Source organism: Stenella coeruleoalba (assembly GCF_951394435.1).
Source record: "Stenella coeruleoalba genome assembly, chromosome: 9".
Lineage (NCBI taxonomy): Eukaryota > Metazoa > Chordata > Mammalia > Artiodactyla > Delphinidae > Stenella > Stenella coeruleoalba.
The window spans coordinates 19,914,953-19,934,008 of record NC_137155.1 but is presented as its reverse complement, the minus strand read 5'-3'; the positions used below and the strand labels follow the sequence as shown (position 1 = coordinate 19,934,008).

Here is a 19,056-nt window from a genome sequence, read left to right as displayed (position 1 = left end):
TCTATTTAGATCTTCTGCCCATATTTGGATTGGGTTGTTTGGGTTTTTTTTTGATATTGAGCTATATGAGCTGTTTGTATATGTTGTAAATTAATCCCTTGTCTGTTGCATCATTTGCAAATATTTTCTCCCATTCTGTAGGTTGTCTTTTCATTTTGTTTAAGGTTTCCTTTGCTGTGCAAAAGCTTTTAAGTTTAATTAGGTCCCATTTGTTTATTTTTGATTTTATTTCCATTACTCTAGGAGATGGATCCAAAAAGATATTTCTGCAATTTATGTCAGAGTGTTCTGCCTGTGTTTTCCTCTAGGAGATTTATAGTATTTGGTCTTACATTTAGATCTTTAATCTACTTTGAGTTTATTTTTGTATATGGTGTTAGAGAATGTTATAATCTCTTTCTTTTATATATAGCTGTCCAGTTTTCCCAGCACCACTTATTGAGGAGACTCTTTTCTCCATTGTATCTTCTTGTCTCCTTTGTCATAGATTAATTGACCATAGGTGTGTGTGTTTATTTCTGGGCTTTCTATTCTCTTCCATTGACCTATATTTCTATTTTTGTGCCAGTACCATACTTTCTTGATTACTGTAGCTTTGTAGTATAGTCTGAAGTCAGAGAGTCTCATTCCTCCTGCTCTGTTTTTCTTTCTCAAGATTGCTTTGGCTATTCAGGATCTATTGTGTTTCCATACAAATTAAAAATTTATTTTTGTTCTAGTTCTGTGGAAAGTGCCATTGGTAAATTGATAGGGATTGCACTGAATCTGTAGATTGCTTTGGGTAGTATAGTCATTTTAAAAAATATTGATCCTTTCAATTCAAGAACACGTTATATCTTTCCATCTGTTTGTGTCATCTTCAATTTCTTTCATATGATCCAGCAATCCCACTCCTGGGCATATATCCAGAGAAAACTATAATTCGAAAAGATACTTGCACCCCAATGTTCATTGAAGCACTATTTGCAATAGCCAAGACATGGAAGCAACCTAAGTGTCCATCAACAGATGAATGGAGAAAGAAGATGTGGGGTGTGTGTGTGTGTGTGTGTGTGTGTGTGTGTGTGTGTAAAATGGAATATTAGTCTTAAAAATAATGAAGTAATACCATTTGCAGCAACAAGGATGAACCTAGAGATTATCACATTAAGTGAAGTAAGCTAGACCAAGACAAATATCATATGACATCTCTTATACATGGAATCTAAAAAAAGAAAAGATACAAATGAACTTATTTACAAAACAAAAATAGACCCACAGACATAGAAAGCAAACTTAGGTTACCAAAGGGGAAAGGTGGTAGGGGGAGAGATAAATTAGGAGGCTGGGATAAACATGTACTGACTACTATATGTAAAATATATATAGATCCTTGAAGTCATTGCCCTTACTCAAACTCTTACTCTGATTTATATAGCCTTCTGCTTTCTTTTCTAAAGAGAAGCTTCTAAATTCCTTGTCAATAACATCACATTTCTCAGGATTGTTTCGTACAACTGTAACCTTAAATTTGATAATCTCATCAAAACTATTGGTTTGATTAAGGTAAATTTAAGTGGAAAATTTACATAGTAGCAGTGCTTGATTTGGCTTTTTAAAATCATGATTATTAGACAGAAGAACTTATAGATGTATTTAGAAACATCTGTAGCTGGAATAAGAATCTGGAGATGATTTGCTGTTTGTTTACACAGTTAAGATCCAGCTAGTAAAAATACTTGGACGAAATGAAGTTGCCAAGTTCTACATTTTTTGTTCTTCCTGCTTGAGGTTGAAGGTCATGCTGCTTCCTGTTCACTACTGTATGTTGACTCTTCCGCCATCAATTCTGAATCTTTAAGTTGTGTTATATCTTGTTGCTCTGGAAGAGGCTTGCCTTCGCAATCATAGCCAAACCAAAGTGGAGGGTCGGTAGCATTATATTCCTGCTGCTGAACTATAGATGACATTCTCTTAGCTGCTTCTCTGTAATAACAGTGATGAGCATTAGCTAGTTGCAGAAGTAATCACTAGTGCAGAATTTTCAAACTAGATCACATTTGGAATTAAAGAACTCACTGTCACAACTTGAATTCATTTCACATCTCTCTTGCCTTCCTGATGGGGAGGGTGTGGGTAAATTGTGCTAATAATCAGGATCCCAAAGCTTAAGTAGCTCAATAGTTCTCTGGTTCATCCAGTTCAGAGATTAACAGATACGGTAAATGGGTAAGGAAACTGCATGGCCATGGCGTAGGAACACTGAGAGCACTCTATAGCACTCTTAAATGAGCACTCTGCCTGATATTTCCAGTTTCTTTGATGAGGGAGTATCCTAACCAACCAACCTGTGAAGGCTGGCCATGCAACAGAGCAGGAGCTCTTAACCTAGAGTCCACAGATCCCTGTTGGATACATGGATGAACTTCAGGGAAGCCCATGAACTCCCTGAAAATTCATGCAGTTTTTTATCTACTATGTATTTTTTTGAGGGGAGGGTTTGTGACTTTCATCGAAGTCTCAAAAGGTGTTCCATGGTCAAAATGACTAAAAATATTGTTACTGTCTCTCTTAGGAGGAAGGAAGCAAAGAAGTCATGTAAAAGTTGTTCAGGACCCCAATTCCAACATGGTGGGAGGAGGGCATTCCCGACACCACCAAGCAATTCTCAGACACCAGCTGGATGTCCTATAATTCAACTCAATTATGATGCTATCTACCTGGAAATCACGTTAGATTCCACAAATTAAGGGCTCAGTTCCACAGATCACCCTTCACTTCAGATACCAGGTTGTTACCTGGGCTTCTGATCTACCAGCTAGAGCTGCTCACAGGACACAAACATTTTACTTGCTGGATCACTGGTTTATTAAAGGCTATTACTCAAGAACAACCAGGTATCAGAGATGCATAGGGCAAGGTACAGGGAAAGGATGCTGAGCTTCTGTGCTCTCTCCAGGCATACCACTCTCCAAATATATATGAGAAATATATTTTGATCATCTGAATGACCAAATGTATATGTCTTATAAAGCACAGTATTGCAGCATCAGGAAAAAAAAGTATATCTAACTTGAAAATAATGTCATTTCCAAGACAGAAGGATTTTCCTAGAAAGTTGTTTTGAATCTTCAGACCAGTACCAAACAGGAAATGAGTAATTGGCAGCTTCCCTAGGATCAGAAATGAGTAATGTTTGCCCACATACGGGCTACTTTGCCTGTTTTTGCTGTATATTACGATGAGTTATTAATTGCAGCAGTTTGGAAACAGTCATTGATATGGAGGCTGATGTTATCATATACTTTGGCTTAAGTCTGTGCTCAATGGCTATATGAGTTCTAGTAGGGTAATGAAATCAAAAAGGCTAAGGTACATCAGTTGTTTGAAATACTGTTTCACTTGAATCAAATCTTAGGTGTTTTAAAATAACTGTAAGCAAACTCAGCAGGGAGACAACCAAAGCATTGCCAATTCTGTCTCTTACCACATTGCTTTTTGGCTAATACATTTGCACTTGCAAAACTTTAAAGAAGTTTAAAAAACAATTTGAATAAAAACAATTGTTATACTAATTTCTAGTTCTGAGCCACCAATCCTTGCGGATTAAAACTTGGCAAACAGGTGTCTTCTGTTTCGAGAAATACTTATTCTGAAATTTGAAAATGATAAGTTTATAGTCAAATCTATAAAATTTTACATTCTGTTAATTTTTTAATCTTTTTTTAAAAGTTTGATCCTGGGCTTCTCTGGTGGTGCAGTGGTTGAGAGTCCGCCTGCCGATGCAGGGGACACGGGTTCATGCCCCGGTCCGGGAAGATCCCACAAGCCATGGAGTGGCTAGGCCCATGAGCCATGGCCGCTGAGCCTGCGCGTCCGGAGCCTGTGCTCCGCGACGGGAGAGGCCACAACAGTGAGAGGCCCGCGTGCCGCAAAAGAAAAAAAAGTGTGATCCTATGTTTTAAACTTCTTGTATAATCTTTCTATGTCCTCTAAGTAGGATATTATTTTTGCATAATGTAAACACAAGCATTTTTGAAAAGTATCAGGAAACTTGAAAATGTAGAAACTGAATGCTCCTGCCAGAAACATGTCTGTCTGTTTGTCTCAAACTCCCTCTCTCTCTTTTAATAGCTTAATGCTCTAGTATAGATGGGAGCTGGGAAATATTGAAAAGAAAATGTCTACTTAGGACTCACTGTGTGTTCTAAGTTTCTTCAAGTGCATGTGGGATCCTTTGAGTACCTTCTGCTCAGGTACTTAGGCCTGAGTGACTCCAAGAACTTGTAGGAAATGATTTGGGAATTGAAGCCGTCTACTGCAATGGTTAGTCATTACACATTTAACCTGGCGAGAGGGGATTCTTTGGATCAGTATAGAACAATGATTTTCAAACACGATATGCCACACAGTTGTAAAGTATCAGATGGTTAATAATAATGATATTTTGAAGTTTGTAAGTGATTTTTGTTTTTTATAAATTAAAGGGGATTCAAGGTTATCCCTGTAATAACATCACTTGCCCTCACACTTCCTTCTAGTTTCTTGAGTAAGCTAAAAGAAAGGGGAATTTGGAGCCTACATCAAAGACTACTTGTAATCAGCCTCTTATTTATGCATCAGCAAGTAAATTGGGCAAACAGTACTTGTCTCCCCTTATTGATCAAATCTCTTGAATGTTAGAGCTTTAAAAAACTTGAAAATCACTAATCTAAAGATAAAAGAGCAGCATAACAGTGATAAGATCTAGGTATAAAGTATGGCTCTTTTTATTTGTATGACTTTGGGTATGTTATTTAAGCTGCTTATACCAGTTTCCTTATTCATTTTTATGGTAATAGGGTATTTGTGAGGATTAGATAATAAACATAAAATAAGATTTAGCACATACATGGCAAGTGATAATTGTTAAGTAATATTATTTGTTCATATTAATAATAAAATTCAGTAGGTCCAAATTACAAGGGCCTTACCACAAAGACCTTTCCGTGAGCTAGAGAGAACTCTGAGATTTATTTCCTAACAACACAGATCTTAGAGTACCTAGGTAGTAATTTATGCTGCCAGGAACTGCTAAATAAGGTCCTCAAGGAATCTCTATACTGCTGTTTGGGGCTCTGAAGACCACCTAGACTTTCTCTACTCATCTCTCTAAAGTTTAAAGTTTTCGACTCCAGACACAAAAATATCAGAAAGGTCCCTTTGCTCTTTGCTAATTATAGACTTAATGGCTCTTCTGCCTCTTTGTGATTCAGACCCTCCTGGGTTGTGGAGACTATTGTTTGGGTCTTTCTCCCTCTTTTCCACTATGCTTTTCTTCATCTCCATTGCCTGTCTTGCTTTCCCCACAGAGGTCCATAAATTGAAAGGTTAGTTGAATACAACTGCTTCAAATGTAGATAGCTAGATTTTCCTCTCAAATTTATAATCTCAGTTATTACTTATTTCTCCTTGAATTAAAGGAGCCTTTATTATGTCTCCACATGGGACTTCTGGAATCACTTCCTGGGATCCCTTCAGGCTCTGGGGTTGTAGAATAACAGCATATCTCATGCTGGAAGCACTTCAGCCAATTTGCTCATTGACCAAAAGTTTGCTACTCCCCTAGTTCAGATAGGGTGGGCTCAACAGACCTCTTTGATTTGTAAAGCTGGTGCAGTGTTTTCAGATTCCATTGAGTATGGGGGAATTTGTATATAGAACAGTTTCTTCTGAGGGCTATAATTGGATTTTAAGGGCTGCATTGTATACTTTTATGTCCAAATGGAATCAGATGTGTGGGAATATATTGCTTTGTGATTCAAAGTCATTGAACCTCTTCCCAAGAAAAATCTCTTATATCCTAACTACCAAATGTTCCATTTCACCCAGACAAAACAAAGCTCTTGCTGTTTAGGGAGCAAGAGCAAACAACTGTGCTTTTTTAGAGTGAACATAGGTAGGGGATTAGATGTCATCATGAGCTTGTGTCTTGAAGGGTCCACATTCTCTGCAGCACTTCCAGTTCCACCCAAGAGTCCCATGGATCTAAGTGGAGAAGAAGATGTTCTACAGTCTCTAGAGCTGACCCCAAACAGCAGAATGTGGCCAGGCCTTACCACTTCTCTAATCAGTTTTGAAGCCCAAGTATCTTGGACTTGACTGACAAACAGCATCCTCTCCTAGAAGCAGGATGTCAAGAACAGATGCTCCTGGAGCCTAACTAGTCTAGCCACCCTGCTGCGGGGATAGCCCTTCTTCATTGCTAGACAAGGATAGAATCAGAGAATTCTAGGCCTCTTTCTTGCTGGATCTTAGTAGGAGTGGAGCTATAAGGGAGAGTACAGTGGTTTGGCCTCTTTAGACAATGAGATGGGCAGACAAGCCAGCTCCCTTCTAGGTATTAGGGCCAAGTCTCTGCTTCTTGCTCATAGGGACAGGCAGGCTTGGTGGTAGAAAACAAAATAGGCCTTTTGGCTGTCCTGGATTAGGTAAAGGAATTTTCCATAGATTCAGTTAGTTAACTTGAGTTTTGCATTGGGTTTTGGGGGCCAAACCCTAGTAGTAAAATCTTACTTGTTTTATTTTCTTTGCGTATTTTTATCTAAGGACCTTGGAAGAGGAGTGGGTAGTCAAAGGCAGGAATTGGAAATTACTAGATATCTTGGGTCTTCTTGATCAAGCACCATATTTATTACACTTTAACATCCCATACCATGATTACGTTCACCATGTTTAGGATCAGAGAGGCCCTGGCTAGAAAGTCTTCATTCATTCTACTTAAAATCCTACGTTTTAGAAGTTCAATAATATTACCTCCCGAAAATAATGATCGGCAAAATAAAGTCAAAAGATTAGAAGCTAAACTCCTTTGTGTAATATATTAATTCATTTACTGTCATCTTGCCCAAAGTTGGCTGTTTAACGATATGACAGGGTCAGCAGGGACTCGTAGGACCTCATTTCATGGTATACACTTTAAATGAAGTTAATAATGTCCATGTCAGTCGTCTCCAGACCTGTCAAGAAGGGCTGAGTCTCTACTCCTCTCCAAAAATTTTTAAGAACCTGCTCCCTTTTTTCTGATCCAGCTTCAGTTGGCTGCCCTCCTCCCTGGCAAGCCTGGGCCCAGTGCGAGTGCCTATTTTACAAGTAATAGTTTTGTTTTTGTTTTGTTTTTCATTTCATTTTAGCACACACATCCTTAGATCAGAAATCATTTTCTTCCTCAGGCATCAAGTGACCAGATCTCATGGTTCAGCTCATGCCAGGGCTGCTTAATTAAGCAAGTTCTTCTGTGAAATCTACGTGCTTAGAACACATTATGTACTTTGTACCTTGATAATATTAATTCTTAGTATTCATTTTTCCAACCTTCAGAAAAGAACCTGACCTTCAGGGATTGGTCAAGAATTCTCATTTGAGAATTCAAGAGGTCAGTTAAAATACTTGCACATTTTTACTTTCAGTCAATAGGAAAAAAAAATGAACAATGGAGCAAATAACTGCTTTCTGTCTAAAAACTCACAGGGTGGACACCTAATACCTTCTACCTTTATAGATTGCTGGGCTTCCCTGGTGGCGCAGTGGTTGAGAGTCCGCCTGCCGATGCAGGGGACGCGGGTTCGTGCCCCGGTCTGGGAGGATCCCACGTGCCGCGGAGCGGCTGGGCCTGTGAGCCATGGCCGCGGAGGCTGTGCGTCCGGAGCAAAAAAAAAAGAAAACTCAATGATATAGATTGCTTATTTACCCAACTGTTATTTCATTGGAAACATTTTGTAAATTGAGTAAATAGGCATTTGGCCTGTAGCAGTCATCAGAATACCTTACTCTGAGCTCTAGATCTTAGTTAAATAACAACTGTCAAACAAATAACTTTGGGAGAGATGGGGCTCTTAGGATAACTGTTAATAATTTGTCCATAGTTGTGAGCTAGTTTAGTCTGATTAGTTTCTTAACCCCTAGAGGAGATTAACTGAATGGAAATATTTTGAGAGAGGAGTAGAGGAAGAGCTAGTGATTATTCTATGAGGAGCAGAGTTAAGGCTTTGAGCATCTGCATGGTCAAAGAAGGGGAAGTACTAAGAGTAGAAGGGCTACTGGGAAAGGAATGTGAAGCCACAAAGACTATTTTAGAGGGAGCTTCCCTTGGTTCAGCCCAAAATATTGGCTTCAATTAGGTAAAAAATAAATGAAACCTTCCTAGCTCTGAAAACCACTATGTATTATGAATGCTGTGGTGACATATTCTATTTTCTCAGAAAGTAGTTCTCAAAGTTTTTCATATTCAGGTACATACTTACTTGGAAATAAGTCTGCAGTATAGCATCTTTAGGATCTGGAGTTGTTTGCAGCCCATCTGAAGGTTCACAAGCATTTGGTCAGTAAGCAGGATACAACCGGAAACATCCAAAATGTACAGGTAATGGCATTTTGCCGATAACATCTCCAATGCTGAGTCAGTAATCTAAACACACAGCCAAAGTAACTCTGATTATTCCAACAAACTCCATCCCAGGGAAGAATAGTGTATTGGTCAGTTTGGGCTGCTATAAAAAAATACCACAGACTAGATGGTTTAAATAGCATACATTTATTTCTCACAGTTCTAGAGGCTGAGGAGTCCAAGATCAAGTTACCCACAGGTTCAGTGTCTGGTGAGGGCCCTCTTCCTGGTTTGCAGATGGCTACCTTCTTGCTGTAGCCTCACATGGCAGAGAGTGAGCTCTAGTTTCTTCCTATTCTTTAAGGACACTAATTCCATCATGGGGGCTCTACCCTTGTGACCTCGGTCTAAACCTAATTAGCCCCCCAAAGCCTCACCTCCTAATACTATCACATCAGGGATGAGGGTTTCAACATACAAATTTTGGAAGGACATAAATACTCAGTCCATAACAAGTAGAATCAGAACCATTGTAGATTCTCTTTAACTAGCTTGTCACGTGATGAGCCTATATAACTCAAGTTAGTGATTTAAGTCTGTTTCCAGAACAGTAAGATGTCTGTTTCAAGTGGCACTAATAGAATTTGTGATCTTGCTATTATTTTCATTTTAGAGTTTTCTGTTTGGGATTGGAAACTTCATCAAAATTTCCCTAGTAATACCTGTCACACCAATATGAGCAGTTTATGAAATGCTGCAGTAATGGGATTTAACTTTAAACTTGAAATCCACTGTAAGGCATCATCAATTTGAGAAACATAAGTTTAATGACATCACATGTTACAAAACTATAAAATATATATATCCACTGAAGTTAACCTGTTGCAGACAGGACCAGATTGCTGTGAGAAGGGATCTGGACATCTCTGATGATTTGTGTATGGAGTAATTGGTTCTGGAAAGGGACAAGTAAGTAAGACAGATGTTTGTAGGCAGCAGGGGAGAGAAGAGTAGAAGCCACAGAGACTGCATGAATCTCACTCTGAGAATTTCTGCTCAGGATTCCAGTATCTTGAGAGTTTGCCCAGATGTTCTACAGAGGTAATTCAACTCCACTTCTTGGATTACTTCACTTACTCAAGGTTTAGCTTTTGAATTTATAGCTGAACTGGGACTTGCTGCAAAATCAACTAGATTACTCTCCCCAAAGGAATTTTTTTCCAACTGGATTTAATTTCTTATTTTAAATGTTTGAACATTCTAAAAAACATGCCATGAGGCTAAGCTCTTGTTTTTAACATAAAATTGAGAGAATTATGCTGAAAAACCCTTCAGTTTGAAATGTACACTTTTTATGTTTGGAAAAATACATGTCATTGTCTAAGCATGCTCTGTTTCCAGAACTTGCTCAGAACCAAGGTTTAACATTGCATCTGATTCTCACAAAAATGCTTCAGACATTTTTGCCATTCTTTGTGGGTCTCTGAAGATCTAATGTCACTGGGGGTGGGGATTAACCCTCAGAATTGTAGAGAAAAGGAAAGACAATGAGATGATGGAAAAATCCTGGATAGGTAGAGCTCAGAGTGCTAGGTTTTATTGATACCGGGGGAACTGAAAAGGAGCCCAACATTTCCTGTAGATCAGAATCCCAAATGTTCAGTGACTGAGGTGATGTTTTGGGGACTTATGGGAGCTGGAAACTGGAGGTGGAGATGACTGGCCATGCTCGTAACTCCCAGATACATGGTCTTGATCTCAGTCCTACTGAGCAGAGATTATGTTATTCTCATTTTAGTGCTGGGTGGGATGAGGTCACAGTACTACTCACTGACCTTGGCGGCGAGCTGATTGAAGGGACCTTCCAGGAGGTGGACAAGATGGCCATTCAAGATTGACCCATGGGCTTTTGGGAAACCTAGCCTGGAATGATGAGCCAGACACTAATGTGTTTCATGGCTCATCAGAAGCAATGGAACTGAAATGTATTAGACAGGACCACAGCCTTATGATTTCTGAGGCTGTGAGGAGTGTTCACATTGGCCCAACTTAAGGTCACTACATCTTCTGAATCAGGATACTCATTTCACCTGCATAGATGGTAAAGCTAAATCCTCCCTTACATTGAGGTTCTGAAATAACTACTCCCCTTCCTTTTTCTCAGCGTAGATCTTCAGTGTAGAGTGATTCATTTTATAATATCTTACTTGTGTGATATCCTCCTTAGTTTCTAGGCTGCAAGACAATATCCACCGCACGATTTATAGAAGGAACTCTGTTTTTCCTTACCAAAAAACAAACCAAAGTGAAACGAAACAACAAAAAATTCTCTGCCTCAATTCCTGTTCTCATTGGAGTCTTTCCTTTTCTCATTCTCCTACCTTCCTCGCTTATTAGTGGAGCCTCTTAAAAGCCCAGTCGACATCTGTGCCTGCTTTACAGCCAAGGCAGTTCCCAGTGAGCCATGTGTTACCCATGTGTCCGTGTGCAGTGGAAGCAAGGACCCTGCGAGCCATGACTGCTCAAGCTGCAGAGGGTTCATGGTCAGTGCTGCTAGTGTCCTGAGTTCCTTGACCCAGCTCACTTCTAGAACCAGATGATGTTGACCGGAAAGGCATCTGGTTTCCCTAGTTCTAAACAAGTACACTATTGAACAAAGAGAGTTTTACTGTGAATTTTTCAGATTAATGTCATGATTCACCATGTCTTTCCCACCACTGCCTCCTTTTCCTTATTGTGGCACAGTTAATGATGGAGGAATCAGGAGTTCCTAGCATCACTTTCTTAATCTACTCACCACCCAGACTAAACAACTGAGAAGCTGAATTTTTAGACTAGCTAGAATGAAGGCATCTTAAAATGTCAGGTGATGCTTTGGTAAACAGAAGCCCATCAGTGTGCACAATAGAAGAGGACAAGGTTGTTAATAACCTTGCAATTTCTGAGGATTTTTTTAAAGTTTTTTTAGTTTTCTTCCCTCTGAGTATTTTACTTCCTCTGAGTTTTTCCTGTTAATTTGGTTTGGTCTTTATCTTCCACTTTAGAGGCTTTTCTTTTAAGTCTAGTCTGTTATGTCCTTGATGTCTGCTCATGATTAATAGTGGAGAGCTAAAAGCTGATTGGAAGGTCTGAGTGCATGATATGGGCCTTCTCTACATTAAACTTCAATGGTTTAGATGGCTTATTTGTTGGAAAATCCACATATGTCAGTATTTTTCAACCTTTCATGTTGGGCTAGTCAGAGTCCCCAGAAAAGAGGCTTCCAATCTGCTGCCTGGAGGCAGAGATCTGGCACCCATATTCTAAATGCTCTGTTGGAAAAGTGCTGAATGTCTCTGCGTTCAGCATTGAGTCACTTAATTCCCATTTTCATTTTTGTACCCAAGATCTCAATTATACATGAGTCTCCCAGCTCAGCAACCTTCTGTTTTATTATCTGGAGAGCAGATAGTAGAGACATTTCAGTCCCCCCCTCCCAGAGGACATTTAGCAATATCTGGAGACATTTTTTATTGTTATGACTGGAGGTGTGGGGGGCTAGGTGCTACTGACATATAGTGGATAGAGGGCAAGGATGCTGTTAAACATCCTACAGTACACAGAACAGTCCCCCACTACAAAGAATGATCTTGTCCAAAATATCAGTAACGCCAAGGCTGAGAAATCTGGCTGTAGGAAATACATCTCAAATCTGGTGAGAGTGGGGAGGGGCAGTTGCCCAGAGGTATGGAGTAGAGGAGGAGATCTAGAGATCTGTCTACTTCTCAAGAACTTTTAACCCAGTCTTCCTTATTCTAGCCACCGTCTTAAGCTAGTTCCAGAGGTACACAGTATTGCCAAGTTTGAAGATTATGGTGTAAATCCACTTTTTTCCCAGCTTTCTCTATGTTGTCTTAGGATTCAAAGCTATCTCTGGTATGCTAAATTCGTCCATCTACTTTCAAGTTTCCAAAATTTCGTTGCGCTTGTCTCCTCTACTGTTTTCCCTATCAAAGTGGCCCCTCACCCTTCTTCTGCAGTTTTGGTAGGGTTTCAAGAGGGAACAAAATTATGTGTGTATATTCAATCTGCCATATTAATCCAGAGCCAGAGATCTCTATTTCTTGACATGGGGATATATGCATAGTATATTAAGAGAAAAGAAAGTAGGTTACAATGTATTATAGAAAGTATGATTCTGTTCTTTAAAAAACAAGACAAAGCACAAACCTGTAACTATTTATAATCTCTGTACATAGAAAAGAATTCTAGAAGAATAAGTATAAAATGCAACAGTGGTTATGTCCTGGTTGGTGGTATGACTTTGAATTTTTACTTTGTCCTTCACACTTTTATATGTAGTCCAAAGATTTTGCAATGAGTATATATTCCTTTCAATGAAGATGTCAAGAAAAATTATCCAACACTTGAAAATAAGACAAAAGATGATTGCATATCCTTTCACTGTCTTACCGGAACATTGTTTTAACAGGTCCAACTGAGAAATTCTATAAGGAATTATGCTTTTGTTTGACATACTGTTTAGTACTGATTAGGGCCCAAACTCTGTTATATTTTTGCCCAGGAGAGATGCAAATTATTTCTGTCTGGTAGAAACTATAACTCCAAGGTTATGGATTTATTACCTTGTAGGACATTAACCAATTTTGGATTTAACCTAACAATTATATTCCAACATTCTTTCTTTAGTTCCTATATAAATACCCAGTTTGATCAAATGCTCTATGAATTGACTTTACCATTTTGCTGGTTCTCTCATTGAATTAAATATTTGACACATTTTTATATTTGTATAAGAGTTGTCTTTAACTTCTTGCAGATTCTACTTTGACACAAATGAAATCATAAAGCTATTTCCAATTTGGGGAAAGAAGAGAACTCTAATGAATACCACAGACATGGCAAAGAAAACAAGTTCTCTGGTGAGTCCAACTGCTAATTGCTACCCTGCCTGGGTTCTTTGGCAATACTTCAATCTGATATGTCTGAGCTGACTCCTGCACATACCTTTGGACAGCCAGCAATGCTGAGAGATGTGAGATTAATACAATAAATGGCCAGTGCTTTAATAATCTCATCTGACAGCTGGGGGCAGTAAGAGACATCCATGTTCCAAGATCAGTGAGCCTTTGCAGAATGCCTGCAAGAAATTCCAAAGTTAAAGGTTTTTTTTCTTTTTCTTTTTCTTAGTCTTTATTCAAATGTTGTGTACATCTATAGCCATCTTACCCATAGCAATTTACCTAATATGCATTTCAGTTTCTGAAATATAGATGTGTTACATTTTGTTGCAAACAAAAGCCATTATGTCCAGAATTTCTTTATAACAAAAGATACTCACACACCAGTTAACAGTTCAGTAATAATCAAATTCCTGCTAACAGAATTTGGTTTTCCTGAGGTTAGCGCAAATGGAATTTTACCCATGTGGTTAGTAATTATTAGAGTTATATTCAGTCCAATGAGTGGAGGAAAAGAAATCTGGAGATGAGAATTGGAAGGCAAACACTCTGGGGTTGACAGTATAATATAATGGAAAAAGCACAGTCTTTGGAACCAGGCTGACCTGAGTTTTAATTTCATTCTACCACCTTATTAGCTTTGAAACCTTAGCAAGTCACTCAATCTTTCTGAACCTCAGTGTCCTCTTCTTCAAATTAGGGAAAATATCTACCCTCCAGCATTGTTCTGAAATGCCAAAATGTTCATCTGAAATTTTTAGGGCTAGAAAAGGTCTGGAAATCATGGAAATTCTTCCCTTTATCTCAGGAGTTCTTAATTTTCATTCCTACTTTTCAGTAAAAACAAAAAACAAACAAAAAACCTGAGTGATAAGAAGAATCCATGAGGAAATAATGGTCAAATTTTATAGTTCAGCAGTTATACAAGAACAAAATGACCTGCAGAAGTAAACTAACAGTAACTGTAAAAATATCTTAAGTCGGGCTTCCCTGGTGGCGCAGTTGTTGAGAGTCCGCCTGCCGATGCAGGGGACATGGGTTCGTGCCCCAGTCTGGGAAGATCCCAGATGCCGCGGAGCAGCTGGGCCTGTGAGCCATGGCCACTGAGCCTGCGCGTCCGGAGCCTGTGCTCCACAATGGGAGAGGCCACAGCAGTGAGAGGCCCACGTACCGCAAAAAAAAAAAAAAAAGAAAGAAACAAAAATATCTTAAGATGAGTAGAAATTGGAAACCATGACCAATTCAAGATAACCTTAATACTAGTAAGAAAAGTCCATCCCTCAAATTACAAGAATTACAACTATCAACGTGTGCTCAGTCATTCTAAAGGTTTAGCCTCATTGTGAAGCAGCTCAAATTCTTAGAGTACTAAATTAGAGACTTCGGTATATGATAGTTTACCATTTTTAGTTACAAGTGTTAAATTTTAGTAATCCTAGAGGATTAAGGCATTCCTTATTTATATGTAAAAATGGATGTCTATCAGACATTTTCCTCTCAGACCTGAGGGAAGGACCTGGGCTGTTGGATCAGTAATGGCCATTAGGATGACTCCAGAGGTAAAACTACCAGTGGGCTTCCCTCTCATTGAGTATGCCAATTTCCCCTTATTTTAGCCCTAAGGAAGACTGGAAAGAACTAGTCAGCCACCTGTTTTCTTTAATAAGTTAATAGAAGAGGGAAAGTTTCCTGGAGGGGCAGTTTAGCACAGTAGATAAGACTAGGACAGTGGCATCAGATATAGTGGGTTTAGAAGCCTTGCTCTGCCACTATGGGTTACTGAAACTCGCTGAGCCACAACGTCTCTTCGGGTAAAATGCAAATGATAACACCCATATCAAAGTTTAGTTGTGCAAAAAAAAAAAAAAAAAAAAAAAAAAAAGTTTAGTTGTGCAGATTATATGAAATAATATATGTACCTGATATAGTTCCTAGAACAAAGTAGATTCTCTAGCTAGCTATAAAATTGTATATACAGTGTTACTTGAGAGACAGTATAACATGCTTGGCATGTAGTGAGCACTCAGTAAACGTTAACTGTTATGGGGATTTGCATATGATAACAGTAATAATAAAGATGCACATTTTTATTGTACTTTGGAGAAAACTAAAAGATATTGGTTATTTTACCCTAAATCATCTTTTTCTGACCACAGCAACCAACAGTGATTCCTCTTTCCTTTGACCTCATACAGAACTTGTCTTTTTCAGCTGATTCAGCACTTACAGTACTTCACTCATTCCTGTTTTGTGGCTAAATTTATATGGAGATTTGTTTCCTCTAGCAACTAAGTGATGTCAAAAATTGGAAGGAGCAGTTTTTCAGGAAACATTGAGGTCCCTGTCATTGGAGATAATCAAGCATAGAGGGCACAACTAGTGTGGTGCAGAGGGAAATCTAGCTTTAAAGGACTGGAACTGGTAGTCTTGAAGCTCAGCTCAGATTCAACAAGTTTTTCAATTAGAATGCAATAAGTCTCTCAGAGGTACTGTCTGGAACCCTGCTAGCTTTTTATACCCCTTTCACAAGCATCATATTTAGAATACAGTAAGTTCTCAATAAATACTAGTTGCTTGCTCAACCCTTTATGGGTATCTTCAAGGATATAAAGAATTGTTTTAAGAATACAGGAATTCTTATGTTGCAAGGGGTAGGATAACATTGTTTTCTGCTTAGAGAATGGTTAGAGTTCAAGGAACCAGAGAAAATGTAAAGCAAGAAGGAATATTTTAAACAATAAGAATAGTTTATTGAAAGATGAAACAAGCTTCAAAGGGAGATTCAAGGCTCTTGGTGTCTGCAAACCCTTTTCAGTAGCATCTGTCAATATCTTGGACTGCTTGAATCACTTCTGCTTTAAGCCTTTTTTTAAAGCTCTGATATTCTTTGAAGTTAAACTTTCTCAGAGGTTTTAAATTAAGAATAACTTATAAAAATTATTACAAGGTCTATGATACATTCATGGTAGCATTCTCACTCATGGAAAATCTGAGGCACAAAGATGAGTCCAAGGCATTATGCTTGGCATAAATCAGTGCAGATCTGAGAAATGTCAGAACTTTTCCTCTTTTATAATTCATATTTTCCTTTAGAGACATGTAAGTCGTATTAAGTACTTAAGTCTGCAGGCATTTTTCAACATAATCATTCATGAAATTCCATTTCCCCCCTACTGATAAGATTATTATATGCTCTTCTGGCTACAGTGTTACAAAAATCACACATATATCAATGCTGTTGATTTTCTTTTCTCAGAAAATGTTAGACTGAGATTCTTAAGCTTTTATAGTGAAAATGGAGAGAAAATTAAAAATTACCGATTTTGACTTCCATCCCATGTATCAACCAATTTTGCTGTGGGTTAACAATCTTGAAGACAACTTCCAAATCGCTTAGTGAGTTAAATAATTTCTTCTCTGTATCTTATGAGCTGAGTCACAGTATGGGGGCTTAATGACTGCATTCCTAAGTTGGGTATGTAGAAGAGACTGATTTTCACTAACATTTACTGACTGTCACAGTAATGTGCTTCTGCCAAAATCCTGATTTAAACCACCTCGACAGGTGGCAGCTCCCAGTCTCAAAAAAGCTCACCTCATGGTGCATACTCATAACACCATCTCTTGACTATTTGCCTCATTACATTCTGATTAATCCTGCTACCAACTTCTGTTTGGGGGTGGGGTGGGGTTTCCTATTGATAATTACAGAAAAATCTTGTGCTACCAAGAACTATTTTCTATAATGAAGACTATTTTGTGCTGCTTCAAAGGCTGAAATACAACTTCCACAATTCTAAGTTATAAACTGAATTCATAACTACAGTATCTCAAATATCCTTTCTGACCACAACATTATGAGACTAGATATCAATTACAGGAAAAAAAACTGTAAAAAATATAAACATATGGAGGCTAAACAATACACTACTAAATAACCACGAGATCACTGAAGAAATCAAAGAGGAAATCAAAAAATACCTAGAAACCAATGACAATGAAAACACGACGACCCAAAACCTATGGGATGCAGCAAAAGAAGTTCTAAGAAGGAAGTTTATAGCAATACAATCCTACCTCAGGAAACAAGAAACAGGGCTTCCCTGGTGACGTAGTGGTTGAGAGTCCGCCTGCCGATGCAGGGGACACGGGTTCGTACCCCAGTCCGGGAAGATCCCACATGCCGCGGAGTGGCTGGGCGCGTGAGCCATGGCCGCTGAGCCTATGCGTCCGGAGCCTGTGCTCTGCAACGGGAGAGGCCACAGTAGTGAGAGGCCCGTGTACCGGGGAAAAAAAAAAAAACAAGAAACATCTCATGTAAATAACCAAACCTTACACCTAAAGCAATTAGAGAAGGAAGAACCAAAAAACCCCAGAGTTAGCAGATGGAAAGAAATCATAAAGATTAGATCAACAATAAATGAAAAAGAAATGAAGGAAACAATAGCAAAGGTCAATAAACCAAAAGCTGGTTCTTTGAGAAGATAAACAAAATTTATAAACCATTAGCCAGACTCATCAAGATTTTTCTTGGGTCTTGGAGAAGACTCAAATCAATAGAATTAGAAATGAAAAAGGAGAAGTAACAACTGACACTGCAGAAATACAAAGAATCATGAGAGATTACTACAAACAACTATAGGCCAATAAAATGGACAACCTGGAAGAAATGGACAAATTCTTAGAAAAGCACAACCTTCTGAGACTAAACCAGGAAGAAATAGAAAATATAAACAGACCAATCACAAGCACTGAAATTGAAACTGTGATTAAAAATCTTCCAACAAACAAAAGCCCAGGGCCAGATGGCTTCACAGGTGAATTCTATCAAACATTTAGAGAAGAGCTAATACCTGTCCTTCTCAAACTCTTCCAAAATATAGGAGAGGGAGGAACACTCGCAAACTCATTCTATGAGGCCACCATCACCCTGATACCAAAACCAGACAAAGATGTCACAAAGAGAGAAAACTACAGACCAATATCACTGATGAACGTAGATGCAAAAATCCTCAACAAAATACTAGCAAACAGAATCCAACAGCACATTAAAAGGATCGTATACCATGATCAAGTGGGGTTTATCCCAGGGATGCAAGGATTCTTCAATACACGCAAATCAATCAATGTGATACACCATGTTAACAAATTGAAGGATAAAACCCATATGATCATCTCAATAGATGCAGAAAAAGCTTTTGATAAAATTCAACACCGTTTATGATAAAAAAAAAAAAGTCCAGAAAGTAGGCATAGAGGGAACTTACCTCAACATAATAAAGGCCATATATGACAAACCCACAGCCAACATCATTCTTAATGGTGAAAAACTGAAACCATTTCCTCTAAGATCAGGAACAAGACACTGTCACCACTATTATTCAACATAGTTTTGGAAGTTTTGGCCACAGCAATCAGCAAAGACAAAAACATAAAAGGAATACAAATGGGAAAAGAAGAAGTAAAACTGTCACTGTTTGCAGATGACATGATACTATACATGGAGAATCCTAAAGATGCTACCAGAAAACTACTAGAGCTAAATAATGAATTTAGTAAAGTAGCAGGATACAAAATTAATTCACAGAAATCTCTTGCATTCGTATACACTAATGATGAAAAATCTGAAAGAGAAATAAAGGAAACACTCCCATTTACCACTTCAACAAAAAGAATAAAATACCTAGGAATAAACTTACCTAAGGAGACAAAAGACCTGTATGCAGAAAACTATAAGACTCTGATGAAAGA

At 38.4% G+C, this 19,056-nt stretch overlaps 3 protein-coding genes across 3 annotated transcripts in view; 2 read left to right on the top strand and 1 right to left on the bottom strand.

The window, feature by feature from the left end:
- FAM185A (family with sequence similarity 185 member A) overlaps positions 1 to 14,018 on the top strand; it is an 89,618-nt gene extending 75,600 nt beyond the window's left edge. The window contains exon 8 of the mRNA XM_079931730.1: positions 13,164 to 14,018. Within this exon, the coding sequence (XP_079787856.1) occupies positions 13,164 to 13,192 (29 nt within the window). The 3' untranslated portion in view covers positions 13,193 to 14,018. The remainder of the gene's footprint in view (positions 1 to 13,163) is intronic.
- The window catches only part of FBXL13 (F-box and leucine rich repeat protein 13), a gene marked incomplete at its 5' end in the record, with an annotated part of 181,607 nt that continues 164,042 nt past the window's right edge, over positions 1,492 to 19,056 (bottom strand). Inside the window, 4 exon segments of the mRNA XM_079931715.1 lie at positions 1,492 to 1,965; positions 8,262 to 8,425; positions 13,352 to 13,451; positions 13,453 to 13,484. Of these exon segments, the coding sequence (XP_079787841.1) occupies positions 1,779 to 1,965; positions 8,262 to 8,425; positions 13,352 to 13,451; positions 13,453 to 13,484 (483 nt within the window). The 3' untranslated portion in view covers positions 1,492 to 1,778.
- LRRC17 (leucine rich repeat containing 17) overlaps positions 13,186 to 19,056 on the top strand; it is a 163,347-nt gene continuing 157,476 nt past the window's right edge. Inside the window, exon 1 of the mRNA XM_079931723.1 lies at positions 13,186 to 13,266. The gene's annotated coding sequence lies outside the window, so the exon portion shown is untranslated. The remainder of the gene's footprint in view (positions 13,267 to 19,056) is intronic.